We start from the raw sequence: 13,779 nt of genomic DNA, 5'->3' as shown, positions 1-13,779 counted from the left end.
AAATGATAATTATGGGAAGTACAACAGCAACACCAACAACAGGTTCACAGGGAACTGGTAATCTAAATTGTTATTGGGGAATGATTGGCTCAGATGATAATCCAACTGGATTTAGCGGTTCAAGTGTAAACAGTAACAGTGTTGTAAATTCAAGTTCATTATCAAACTGTCAGCAAAGTGGTGGTCCAGGATCAACTCTTGATTATAACCATAGTGCATATTCAACACCAACCACAGGTTATCCAGGCTCATACTATTCCGTTGGTGGTCAACCTTATGGATCAGCTGCTGCTGTTGCTGCCTCTTCAGCGGCGGCTTCAGCCTCTCTTTATCAACAATTAGCTGCTTCATCGTCGGCTCGAGCTCAATTAATTACTTCATGGGATCAAACTGATGATGATTGTAAATCAAAGTTGTCCAAAAAAAATTGCCATTACTCGCTGGGTGACACCAATTCACATTATGTTCATCATCCTTTTGATACATCATCAACCAAATCAACTTTTGATCTTCTTTCAGCTCATACTAATCCATCATCAATAAAAGGTAACTTATAATCAACAATTTCAACAACTTCGTCATTAGATTTAAAAAAATTTAAACGATTCAATATTCTAATAGTGAAACATTTAATCAAAAGCAATAAATCCGTTAGCAGCAGGTGATCAAATCATAATAACGTTAATAAACGTTACAATAGTAATATTGTAATTGCAAGTTTTCATAGAAACTCAGATTTGGAATGAAATGACTTACAGTTAGTTACAAACGGATTGAAACACTATCAACTAAATTCAAGAATAGCAAACATATGTTGATAATAATCAGTTAGATGATCATGACAATATTTGAACTTATCTAGGGAAGATTCTTGAAACAATAACTCATACATTGGGCTAAACTGATAAATTTGACTTTTCTTTCGACTTTGATTGGTCTTTTCATGAAAACATATTGATGCTAATTTTAATTATTTCAAGGTTTGCCTTATAAAATGTACTCTCCGTCACACGAAGCTGTGTTAACTGAGAAACGAAAACAACGTCGGATTCGGACAACATTTTCAAGTTCACAATTAAAAGAATTGGAAAGAGCTTTTCATGAAACTCATTATCCTGATATTTACACCCGTGAAGATATTGCACGCAAAACAGACCTTACAGAAGCACGTGTACAGGTAAGAAAATTAACATTCAATAATCTTAACCTAATAACAAATTAACTGTAAATGATACTGCTAAAGCAATCAAGGCTACAAACAATGAATACCAACAAGATATAAATGTACAAAATTAAATAATGAAGTTATTATACAATTGTATTAAGTTGTTAATATGATAAAACCTTTTGGTCTTTTTACAAGAAACACCGAGTATAAACATTTAGACATATTGTTTGTTTACTAAATGCTGAAACGTTGTTCCAAATAACTGAATGTTAGTTGAATCCTAGATCATTATCTTGAATCAAAATTAAACCCAAATTAATTTTTATGGAGGGGTAATAATAATGTCAGTGTACAGTTGCTCATTTAGATAAGGTGTGCAAATGCGAGGTAATTCTGTCCATGCTATTGTTTGTGATGATGTTGTTATTGAAGATGATCCTGATAATGATGATAAGCAATGAAAAGAAACGTGTCCTTCAATTGTTGACATTTTCGTGTGTGTTTGTCCTATTTGGCACCATTCCAGCCTACTGTTATATCAATTGGGAAAACCTGTGTTGGTGTAACCTGTGCTCAGTTGCTTGTTTGATTACAGTAGATAATATCAGCTATGTTGATCAAGACATTCATTTGATGATGATGAAAATTGTTTTCCGATTTATTGTTTTCTTTTGTCCCTTTCGGTGTTGTTTATTGTGATGTCGCAGGGTCTGTAAGAGGAGAGAGAGAAAGAAAAAAAAGAGTGAAATATGGTGAACAATGTTACAGGAAGGAAATATTTTGCATTCAAATGTGTCCAACAGGCGTGTGCAGTGTTATGAGATTTCAAATACTTACAATCTAGCCGCGTGTCCATGTGATCAAGTTGATGATGAATAAGATGAGAGGAACACAAAAACAAGACAACGGAACAATAAAATGATAAATATAAACCTAACAAAAAAAACAACAACAACCACTGAATAAGGCTCCTTAATAGCGCCATCTGTATGCAAAACATTATCATCTTAAACTGTTATCCAAGTTGTTCAACATTCAATTGTAACCAACGTCCAGGTTAATCATCCGTTACCAAATCAACCCTCTAATCCTAATTAAATTTGACTTGACACGTGATCAAAGTCATCTCCTCTTTGGTCATCCTCATCCCAGTTATCATAATCTTCATCAATAACAGTAAATCCACTTGAATAATGTCCGTTTAACCTCAAAATCCGTCGCTCTTTTTTCCTCTTCTTTGTGTACTTTTTGCTCAACAATTCAAATCAACAATCAACCAACAGTTAATATTTCCGATATATAAGTGTTAATCCATTAAACATTGAGGCGCATGTTAACTCCTTTAGATAACAAATTTACCTTTTCAGAAGACTCCATCTTTTTCCTATCGCTTTCCTATTCTAATCTAATCCCTACATCATGATGATTCTGGACATGATGATAATATCTGGTTGGTGATGATTTTGATGATGTTGATAATGATGGGAAAGCTTAGTTGTTGATCGTGGGAAGTTTCAATCAAATCACTTGAGTAAAATTATCTTGTCCCTTCATTGCTCTTTCATTCAAAACTAATGTCAAGTGAACCTGATAAAGCTAACCATAAATCCCAATAGATTACTGGGAGTGAAAATTGAAATAAAGACGATGAAACAAATTGTCGATGCCGAACAAAATGATCAACTAATCAACCTTCTATCATTTCCTAATGATCATCAGACACAATTGAGTCGAGATATTTTCTCAGACCTCGAATAGCAAAATGTCCAAACAAGAATAATATTTTTAGTCTCAAGTGTATTTCGGGTTAAAAATGTCAATTTTTTTCACATTCACTTTTAGGTTAACATTAAATATTGATGTTTAAATGATTCCCTGTTATTTTACTGATCTCCAATGGAATCATTTAATAGCCATATTTTACGTTGAATCACATTTTTTCACTCCAAATATCAAATAATTTAAAAAATTTCTTCTCACGATAACAATTAGATTGGAACTGATTTCACCCAATTTCAAGTTGATTATCAATCATACAAATAGCTTTTTCCCTTTTACCATTCAATTCATTTGATATGCTTTGAATTGTGTGTAAATTCAACGTTAAAGATTCGGGTTTCATTCAAGTTTTCCTTGTCACCAAAGATAAACACCAAAAACTCATCTTCATCATCTTCATCTTCTTTCTCTCTGACCTTATTGACATTTGTGTTTTTGTTTGATTGTAACTCTCATTCAATACAGTCAGTTGAGTAAATATTGATTCAATTTCATTTTGAAATGGTTTTGTCAGGCAAACCTTTTGGCTTTGCTTTAAACGATCACATTTTTTTGCTATACTCAAGAGATGATTATTATTATAAAATTTAAATAGAGATTTAAATCAATTATTGTTGTTTGATTAATGATTAATTGTCATTTACAAAATGATCAACAATTAATCGCCATTTAATTACCATTCAAAGTCAATGCAAATAATCAAAGCCTGATGGTTAATTGTTGCATAAAGTCAGTGGAACCAAAAATTTAACTGGTTTCTGAATAACCAAAACAACTTACATCTAAATTTTTGCTTCCACTGACCTCAAGTTGCTCTGGATTTTTGTTTGACAATCAAATGCTATTTGGGAAATAAAGATTAATTGTAATTATGATTGGATTTAACCATTGAAAATGCTTTCAATGAATCCAAAAATGTCAACCAAATGGTGTATCAACTAGTTAATTCATGTCATACAACCATTAGAGAGACTTTCAATTTGGTCTTTAAATGCAATCAAATCGCATTTGAATGGTCAGTTTGCTGGTCATTGATAATGATAATGACGATATGGAAAAGAGGGTTAAATGGACAAACAATTCAATTAAAGCATAAAAACAGGCAGAAGTCTTCATGGTTGACGGTCAATTTTGGGTTAAGCCTTTCTATTGATGCACCTTTTTTGTTTTACATTGAATGGTGATCAAGGGAAGGATGATAAAGGATGGTTGATGGTAATCATCATCATCCACAAAAATGGCTGCAAAATAGATGACAATGATTGTTACGGTGTTCAAGCCTTTAAACTGTCATTCACTTTATCCTTTCAATGGCAATTGATAAATCAATCTCATCTCTTTCGATGATAATGATGATGAGAATGGTTATAATGATGATCAAGATGATCATCATAAAACTGACTTACAATTTTATCTTGATTATTTTTTCTTGTCTCATCCTAATGAGGAAAACAGTTTCTGGTGTTCCTTACCATTATTGATGTGAGTTCATCATTGTGCTGATGATTCATTTCATTCTCTGATATTTTCCAGATTTCAACCTTTCATCTTTTTTTATCCTCACCATCATCTTCAGATTCATTGGGCCCTTTACTCCAAATAACCAAAGATATTTCCTTTTTTTTACCAAACTCCATCTCAGTTTTCCCCTCATTTTTACTCCTCTTTTATTCAATTATCTTAATCAAACATTTAGCTCCCAATTAATTTGCAATAATTTTCACGATATAATTGTAATTTAATTGTATAACAATAGATTTAACATTGAAATTGTTGATCTGAAAACAAAATTAGCGCCAAAAAATGCAGTAGCGACTTCAACGTTGAAAAATGTTAATTAAAGTGTTATTTACACTCTTTTGTTGCTGCGTAATTCAGAAATGGTAAATCATCTTTGTAATGGTTGGTGGATTTACTTTTATTAAATGGTGTCAATATTTTAATAACTATTAGGATTAGCCATTGTATTATAATGTTAAGTTGAATTATAAAAGTGTTTGTAAAAATGTGATACAATATAAGAACTAAATAATAACATGGAGATCAATTTAATCCAAGTAAGTATAAAAATCTATTCAATAGATTTATATCCTTACTATCTTTGTATTTTGTTCCTGGTACTTCGCTCTTTATTCACAATAATAACACTTATATTTTATTGACAATACACAAATGATGATGAAGATGCGGATAAATGTAATCAAGAGTATATATTAAGAGCATATGGTGTTAGCAAAATGGTGAATCAGAAAGAATCCCCTTCTTTCAAACAATCAACTAAATAATACCAAGTGTAAATGATAGTTGATTATTTTTCTTACTCTTCCTTTTATCATATTTAGTGACCTTAATTATCATTCTTTTATGATTTAATGGTAGTGATTGAAGTATAGTTAACTTGTCTTGATGATGTTGACGGTGATGATGTTGAATGGTGATCAAATGAGCGTGTTAACATTTAAATAGTGAAATCTTTTGTTGTCAACATTTGATAGGAAACTTAATGGGCCTTAAATGAAGATAGAGAAAAAAGCTTTTCATCATTATTATTTAATAGATTAATCAAAGTGATTTAAGGTAGTCTCTTCACAGTTTTGTGGTCTATGTAAAGTCGTTTAATAGATAGCAAAAATGGGACACTTTGTTATTAACAGTTTGTTAAACACAATATTTGCTAGTGCCATTGTTACAAAGCTGTACAAACGCGTGTGTTTAATCATCGCAATTGACTTTTCATATCTTAATTCCATTGAAAATTTAATTTACTAATCTTCAGCAATCAATGTTTACCTTTCAAACGTCTGCATCAATTTGTTTACCAATGTTTACTTTGATTTTTTTTAATTTATTTTATTATTTTTCCTTTATGTTTTTTTCCCCATTAGGTAGGTTCACAACTTTGTCTGTAATTATCTGCATATCAAGAATCAAGACTTTGCATGGTTATTTGAATACACACTTTGTATTAGTGACTGGGAAGACAAAGCTGTGAAAGGCAATCGGATTCAAGACTAACAGACTCATTGATTGTTAACTAAAATGGGTTACTAAAGATGACTTAAAGATCCACAATTTGCAAATATCAAGACTCGCTCCATGATTTCAACCAGGAACACAAAAACTTGAATGGCATCAGAGGTGTCAAAAGTTCTGTCGTTTTTTCACTAGTGACTTTTGCTTCAATTTTGAATAAGTTCTAATTATTCAATGACCTCAATGATTTTAGTAATACAAGATCATTAGCATAAGTGTATGTAGACCAAGTGCAGATAATCCCTGAGCATAATTTGATACTTCTAACCATAAATTACATTATTATGAGTAAAAATTGTTTAACACTAAATTTTCATTTAAAGGTTTTTTGCAATTTAAATGAAAGCTAAATCATCAGAGAAAAAATAACAGAACTTTTTGATAACCCTAATATATTGGACAGAGTCAATGATCACTGATGGCTTCAAATCTCGTCTACTCGATATTCCTACATCAATTGACCAATGCTGATTCTATATTGAAATTGAATGAATAACCAGATGGTCATCTAAAAATGCTTCAATCTCGATACTGATGTTGTCATTGAATCCTAAAGATTGAAATTGGGTCGATTAGATTGTCAACATTTAGTGTTGATTGAAAGGCTTTTGCTTACGAAAAGGATTGATATTAGATTAAAAAGGACGGATTAGCGAGTATATATATATACAGTTTATAAATAATGAAAGAGAGAGGTTTCTTTTTTAACAATAACAAGTAAACAATTGAAAGTATATGTACACTTTATGTTGATAATAATGATGATGATGATTATTATATTGATGCTAGTGATGGTGATGAAGATGCTAGAGTAAAGTGTTTTTGTGGGTGGCCTTTAAACGGAATCAAAAGATGAGGATTAACCTTGTGCAAAGGAGGAAAGTGGCAAGACCAGGAATTGAATGGAAAAAAGATGAAAACAAGTAGAAGAGGAAAAAATGATGGAGATGATGAGGAGGAGGAGAAGGAGGAAGACTAAAGGATAACTATTTGGGCAGGTCTTTTGTGGTCCTTTTTTGTTGTTACTTGTTATATTACTATTGACATGAAAGCAAGGAGCCAAAAAAAAGTGAACATTGTTTAAGCTTTTTCCATCTCTTTTACTGTTGTTGATCATGTCGATGTTACCATTTATTGACATCTCATCTCTTTTTGATCCCTCTTCCTCTTCCTCATCCTCTCATCATCATCTTCCTTTTATACCCTTAAAATGATAAATTGAGCATATGTCAGTTTGGTTAGCAATTTGATGTCTCAATCAAGACTTAAACTTAAATTGATTAAGACCAAGCATAAAAATGTCTTTATTTACATTATTTTAATACATTTTAATAACCATTTAATAACAGATGGATTGATTGCTTGTTTTGTTTGATTCACATGTTAATCATTACTTTAATTATTTTTACATCAATTGTGCATTTTGTTTAATTAATACCTTTTCACTTGACGAGCTTTTTTTATACATTTCATTTCAGGGAAAAGGTAAGCAATGTTTTTGTATTTTTGATCCTTTTTTCTGGTTCCACTTCCAACTTCACTTGATCAATACTAATTCAATTAAGATGAAGATTCATGGTGTATGTGTGTGTGTGTAATGATGAGAAGTAGGATGAAAGATGATAAGGATGACGAAGATGAATATAACCAGTAACAAGGTTCAACAAAAGATAAAATATGAATGAAGGTTCGTTGTTTTTTTTCTGGTTCACTTTTTTGTTGCTCTCGTATATTAATTAATTTGTTACTGACTAAATTGTTATCATATTAGGATTACTCAAAACTGATTAAATCATTTGCCCATTACAATGATTACAATTATATATTTTAAGTAATTAATTTAACAAGATGAAGCTGCAAAAAAGTAAGTTTAAAGACTAAAAATGTCTTTTGCTGTAAGATTAATGCTTGTAGGTTGTCGAGTTGTAATATCTTACAAAGGGTGGACAGTTAAAGGTTAAGTTATCATTTGAATGGCCACATATGGCTATTATTCAGTGTATATGGATATAGAGCAATGGTCATTCAGATGATTGGAAGTAACATCAACATGAACCAAGAATGAAGGAAAAGGGTGAAATAAAAATATCACAAAACCTTTCTTATTTATGAGGCTATCAAGCCTTTCCAAAACTTCAAGTCTCATTGCTATTTACGCCTATTCAATAGGCCTTCATGAAAAGTGAAACCATTCTTGCTCATAACCCTGCTCTTGTCCAACTATTTTGTCTTCCATCTTCTCAACTCTTATAGGATTGGAAGATTGAAGGATGAAAACATGAGATGAGATAATTTCATGTAAAATGCAAAGTTTCAAGATGCATTTACAATCTTCATCCATTTTTACCTAACCATTAATTAACACCCATAAAATGATTTTCTTATTAACAGAATTAAATGTTGATTAATTTAACAATTGAAATTGGATTAACCTGATATTACATCTTTTTTGCCTTCTATTAACCCAAATCCTAATTCAGTTAACCCAATTCACTCAAATCCTAACTGGTCTTTTCTGGTAACAGTGAGCAATCAATAGGTTAAGCCTAATAAAGAGATTTATGTAATTCAATAACAATCGAAGCAACATATTAACACAGTTAATGTACATATTTAAATAGTCGATTCAGTAATCAAGTTAATATCGATGACAAGAAAAGGTGAATTGACAAGAAACATAAGAAAACAGATTAACCCAAAGATAACCTTAATCCAAAGGTTGTATCAAGTTGGATCAAGGATTGACAAGAGTCAACACCTTTCAAATGTTTGCGACTTTAATAGCAATTAAAAGCTCAAATGTATCCATCGATGATTGACAATCAATTTCAATGATTGTCAATTGAAGCTAAAAACAAATTGAACATGATATGAACAAAGAAGAGGAAAAGTTAAGGAAAAGCAAAAAGTGAATTGAATAACATCATTTTCCTCCTGATCATCATCTTCCTTTCAAGTTTAATTGGATGATAAAAGTTGTCAAGCAAAACTATCGTCTTCATATTTGTCTTATACAAAAAGACTCGAGTTTACTCATCATCTGAACATCTTAAAAAAAGTGACTTCACCACTCCCACCCAACTCATATTCATCTTGATCATCATCTTCATTTGCATGTTATAAGGAAATTGTTTTTTCCAGGAATATTTTCACTCTTCATTTAGATATCTGCAGGGTTTCGTATTTTCCATGATATTTCCCTCTTCCAAGATGAATGTCATGAAGTCTCTGATGAGAGGAGTTTTAAATGAAAAAGGGTTTTCCTTAACATTTTTGCTTGACTCCAACAAAAGCATTCTTACAAGACACATATTTTACATTCACATTCAATAAGCTGAATAATTTATTTTACAGAAATTCATATTTAAATGAAAAGTCAAAATGCTGAGGAATAATGATGAAAGTTTATGAAGAAAACATTTCTCCATGATAAATGAAGACAAAAGTTGAAATTGAAATGACTTTCAATTTGATAAACAGTGAAACCTTCAACTTCAATAATGATGTTAATATGGTTGATAATGTTTATAATAATATATTTAAAGTTGAACCGTTTTTTGTTTCTGCTTTTGTCATGTAATGATGAAAGTGATGATGGTGATGATGGTTGATTGAATAACTGAATTGGCTTAATGAGATCTCGTTAACCATGCAAAGTTATCATCAGAACCCAAGGGCCGTTTTATTACAATTTTGTCTCTACATCTTGATCATCAAAAATGATCATTCAATCCTCACACAATCATGGCAACAGGACAGATGAACTTCAATTAAAGTCATCCTCATCTTCCTATAGCTTATGATCAATATATTCACAGTTTCAACTCCCAGTCTCTATATAAATATCATAATAATAATAATATAATGTACACATCTTTGTATATTTATCATGTTAACCTTTTTTTTCCTCTCAACTCTTTTCCTCTTCTTTACTTTATTGTTATCATTATTATCATTTTTTTCATGATTATTATTATTTTGATTATTATTATGATTAAGATTCTGTTGAATTTAATGGAGTCATTTTTTGGTTCAACTTTATTTAACCAGATAAACAAATCTGTGATGAAGATAAAAATGTATGAATTTATGAATCTAACAATTTACTTGAGTTTATCCATGGTTAGTCTTAATGCATTACAAAGGACTTTTGTATAACAATTATGGAGTCGCTTTTTTTCATATTTTTATTCAGGCCTTTTTGGCCTGATAATTATGATTATGATTATGATTATTATTATCTTCAGTTTTTCGCTCAATTTATCCTTTTCAGTCTCACTGAATGTTATACTTGCATCATAATTCATGTCAGCATTTTTCTTGTGGTGAGACTTGATATCAGTTAAATTATGATTATCATTTTTGTCAACCTTGTTGGCTTTACAATTGATTATCATTTTACATTTGTTTTTTCCCTATTCACTTGTTTGTTGTTGTTTTCACACATGAAAACAATGAAAAGATGATTTTTCAATCATTTTTATTTTAATGTAAATTGTGCTCATAATTTAATATGTATATACTGTGATGATCAGTCAACTAAATACAGTTGATTGTTTGCTTTTTTTTCATCGCTTTATATCTCAAGAGGTTAACAAGATGGTGAATGGCGATGAAATACACCAAAAAGCTGCTTCATCAAACTGTATTTACCCGTAAGGTAAATATTACAATATATTGCGGTATAAATATGCATTTATTATTATGCCAAGAGTTTGATTATCAATTTTATCATTTCTCACTTCAATTGGGTCCAAATTTTCATCAATAGTTGTCATTGATATGAATTTTTGAAATGTTTAAGTTTTAAAATGAATCTGAAATTGTATCGGAAACTGAAGACATGGGAAGATAGGTTTTATCGAGGATTGACCAGAAAAGATGAAATTGGTGAAATGGGAAGAAATTGTTGAAACCAATCTTAAGATTAGATTTGCTCGTTATATATATTTGATCTCATCATCATCATCATTATGGTTGATGGTCAGTTGAAAGGCTGAACATTGGGATGATAACAGTGAACATTAGTTGGTTCAGTTTAAATTGAATGTGATCCTGAAAATCCAAGTTGCCATCTTAAATTTTAAAATCAATTGATCACAAAATACAACGTTAAGTTTCAAGTTGAAAATGGTTCGAGACAACAATTTTATTGATTTTCCTTCCTTCTTCTTCTTTACTCCAATCTTTGTTATCCTTAATATTTAATCAAAACCCTTATAGGGTTGACAATCAACTTAAATCTCTAAAGATAGACTGGAAAAGATTAATTGTTAATTCTCCGTTTTCATGTTGAAATTAATCCATTATGTTAACAGCTTATTTACGTGTTTATCTAAACGTTCCAGCCAATTACTTATTCATTTTTCCTCTGGTGTAATTTTACACTTAAAATACATATTTTTTCACATATTATTGTCTTTTTAACACTTTCATTATTTCATCCAATTTAATATAATTAGCTTAAAATTTGAGACTAATTTCAATTGGCCTTTGTTGGCAAGTTGAATTGTGTTTACATCAGCATTTGGGTTATGCTTTACTTTGTGCTTCATTTTGCACAATTTTGTTACCAGATTTTAAAGACAATTCATTAGAGTAATTGGATTGTCTCTTCTCATTGTGATCATCATATTACTGTTAATCATTAATTTACAATTAAAACGATCATTATTCACATCTTAACATTACTTTGTCATTTTGCTCTGTAATTAGTTAAATTAACATATGGCCCCTCAACTCGTCAGGTTTCAAGGCAAAGAGTGTTAATCTTGCCAAATTCATTCTGTTAATTATTTCATTTAAATCTCTTAAATTATTTGTGTTTTTATTTTTTTGTGGATTCAGTGATTTGGTGTTCATTGTTAAATAATTTGAATTGTGTCAGCTGCATTGCGAGTTACATGTATTTCAATATGTTACACTTGTTCCTATAAAGTTACTAATGGACGATGTTTTTTTTTCATCTAATCACAGGTATGGTTTCAAAATCGCCGGGCTAAATTTCGTAAACAAGAACGTTTAAATAGTCAAAAATCAGGAAATGGAGGAAATGGTGGTTGTAATATAACTGGATCAAATGGTGGTCCAGGAAGCAATGGATCAAGTAACGGCGCACTTTCACAGGGTGGAGCACCAACACCAACAGGATCACTTAATAGTCCAGTTACCCTTAATGGTTCATCTCATCAAAGTGGTATTAACTCTATCGTTAGTTCACCTGATTCTAACTGTACAACAATTATAACAACAACCTCACCAAGTAATACTACCAACAACTCCAATAACACTAACAATAGTAATGCCAATGCCAATAACAGTTCAAATAATAACAGCAGCAACTCCAGCAACTCTAACAACAACAATAATAATGTGAATAATAATAACTCTTCCAACTCTAATAATCCAAAGGGTTTGAACTCTCTGCATAACTCCCAAATAAATCATAACTCTATAATACATGGAACTGGATCAACCAATAGATCTTTAACCAATAATCAACTCATGATTCCATGCTGTGGTTACCTTAAATAATATCCAATCTCCTAATTACTATTATTATTAACTATAATATAACAATGAATGATACTATTGACAATAACAGTAACACTTCTAATAATACAAACAATGATTATAAATTACTTAAATAAATGCATCAAAGAGTCACATTAAATACTCATCTTCATCACTAACAAAAACTGACCCACTAATTTACTAACATATTAACAGCAAAGTATATTTATATTATTTATTTTTGATTTTATTTTATTTTTCATGTATAGAGAAGGATATCGACCTAAAGATGAAAGTCCAAATGTTAAATCACCTTCATGAAATGATCATCCTTACTATCTATAGTATTTGATTTGGAGCCATATAAAGGGTTAAATGTTAAATGATTAATCTACTTTGCAACGGAAGAGCAAGTAAAGACACAATATAAAGACAGATCAGGAAGACATCAAGAAAGCCAGATGAAGAAGAGAAGCAACAAAGAGAGTGAAGGAGAAATGATGGAAATCTGAAGTGATGAGAAAGGCAGGCAGAAAGACACCAAAAAATGATGAGGATGAAATGATAAAGGCAGAAGAAGATGTGGAGAAAATGCAATCTCTTTAATGGATCAAGCGCAAATAGAAATTGAAGAAGTGTGAGGAACAGCAAATCACACGAGAATGTACAATGATCTGTCAAAATTATAGAAGATGAACAAAAAAGAGAATCAAGAAGATCAAGAAGATGTACTTGATTGTTACTTGATCAACATCTTTGTGAAAAGCTGCCAGGAATGAAAGTTTAAAAACAATTGAGATTGTCTTTCATTAAACTGTCTAATTTTTACTCATTTTATTTACATGAGACCACTTCAAGATCTCAAGTGTAATTAAACTTGACTTGCAATCGGATTAATTGACCCTTAACTACATCTTCTTAATAGGCGTCAATTAATGGATTTACAATTGTAAACTAAAGATTAGAAGGTTAATTGGTTGTCTCTTGTCGCATTCATGTTAATTCATTGGCTAAATACTTGGAATTTAAAATCTTCAATTGAAATGGATAAATGTCTGGAAAATGACGAGAAAATGATTAAATCGCGACTAATAAATTTAACCATTGGCAATCATCTTTGTATAGCTGCCGACTTTATTTTTTCGTGTTAATTTGTTTCGATAAAATCAATCGAACAAAAAGTCACAAGCGATTTATTCAAAGATAAATCATTTTCATTGACAAAATGACCTGTCAGTTGAATCAGAAAACTACTCTTTTGAATCTTTTTTTTCATCGCTTCTAAT

The 13,779-nt window shown here is 30.7% G+C and overlaps 1 protein-coding gene and 1 long non-coding RNA gene across 7 annotated transcripts; one reads left to right on the top strand and one right to left on the bottom strand.

Annotated features, from left to right (window-relative positions):
• The first annotated feature begins 2 nt into the window (after window positions 1-2).
• Window positions 3-13,386, top strand: LOC107371582 (uncharacterized). 6 transcript variants are annotated; one of them, XM_089267936.1, is made up of 4 exons: window positions 3-546; window positions 981-1,177; window positions 11,957-12,176; window positions 12,768-13,386. In XM_089267936.1, exons 1-4 carry the CDS (start codon window positions 3-5, stop codon window positions 12,812-12,814), a joined length of 1,008 nt encoding a protein of 335 aa, XP_089124062.1. In that variant the 3' UTR covers window positions 12,815-13,386. The 6 variants fall into 6 exon arrangements, with proteins under 6 accessions (XP_089124062.1, XP_015795197.2, XP_089124061.1 ...); XM_015939711.3 differs by having other exon boundaries at window positions 12,763-13,386; XM_089267935.1 differs by having other exon boundaries at window positions 11,957-12,190.
• Window positions 1,280-2,081, bottom strand: LOC107371585 (uncharacterized). Its single transcript, XR_001570832.3, has 2 exons — window positions 2,006-2,081; window positions 1,280-1,878 (listed from the first exon to the last, which is right to left on the bottom strand). It is a non-coding gene; the product is annotated as an uncharacterized LOC107371585 (long non-coding RNA).
• Window positions 13,387-13,779: the final 393 nt, after the last annotated feature.

The sequence above is a fragment of the Tetranychus urticae genome, chromosome 2, assembly GCF_039701765.1.
Source record: "Tetranychus urticae isolate SD_2017Ah chromosome 2, NJAU_TeUrti_SD_1.0, whole genome shotgun sequence".
NCBI classification, from domain to species: domain Eukaryota; kingdom Metazoa; phylum Arthropoda; class Arachnida; order Trombidiformes; family Tetranychidae; genus Tetranychus; species Tetranychus urticae.
The sequence above is the reverse complement of the archived record's forward strand: the minus strand, read 5'-3'. Positions and strand labels throughout refer to the sequence as shown.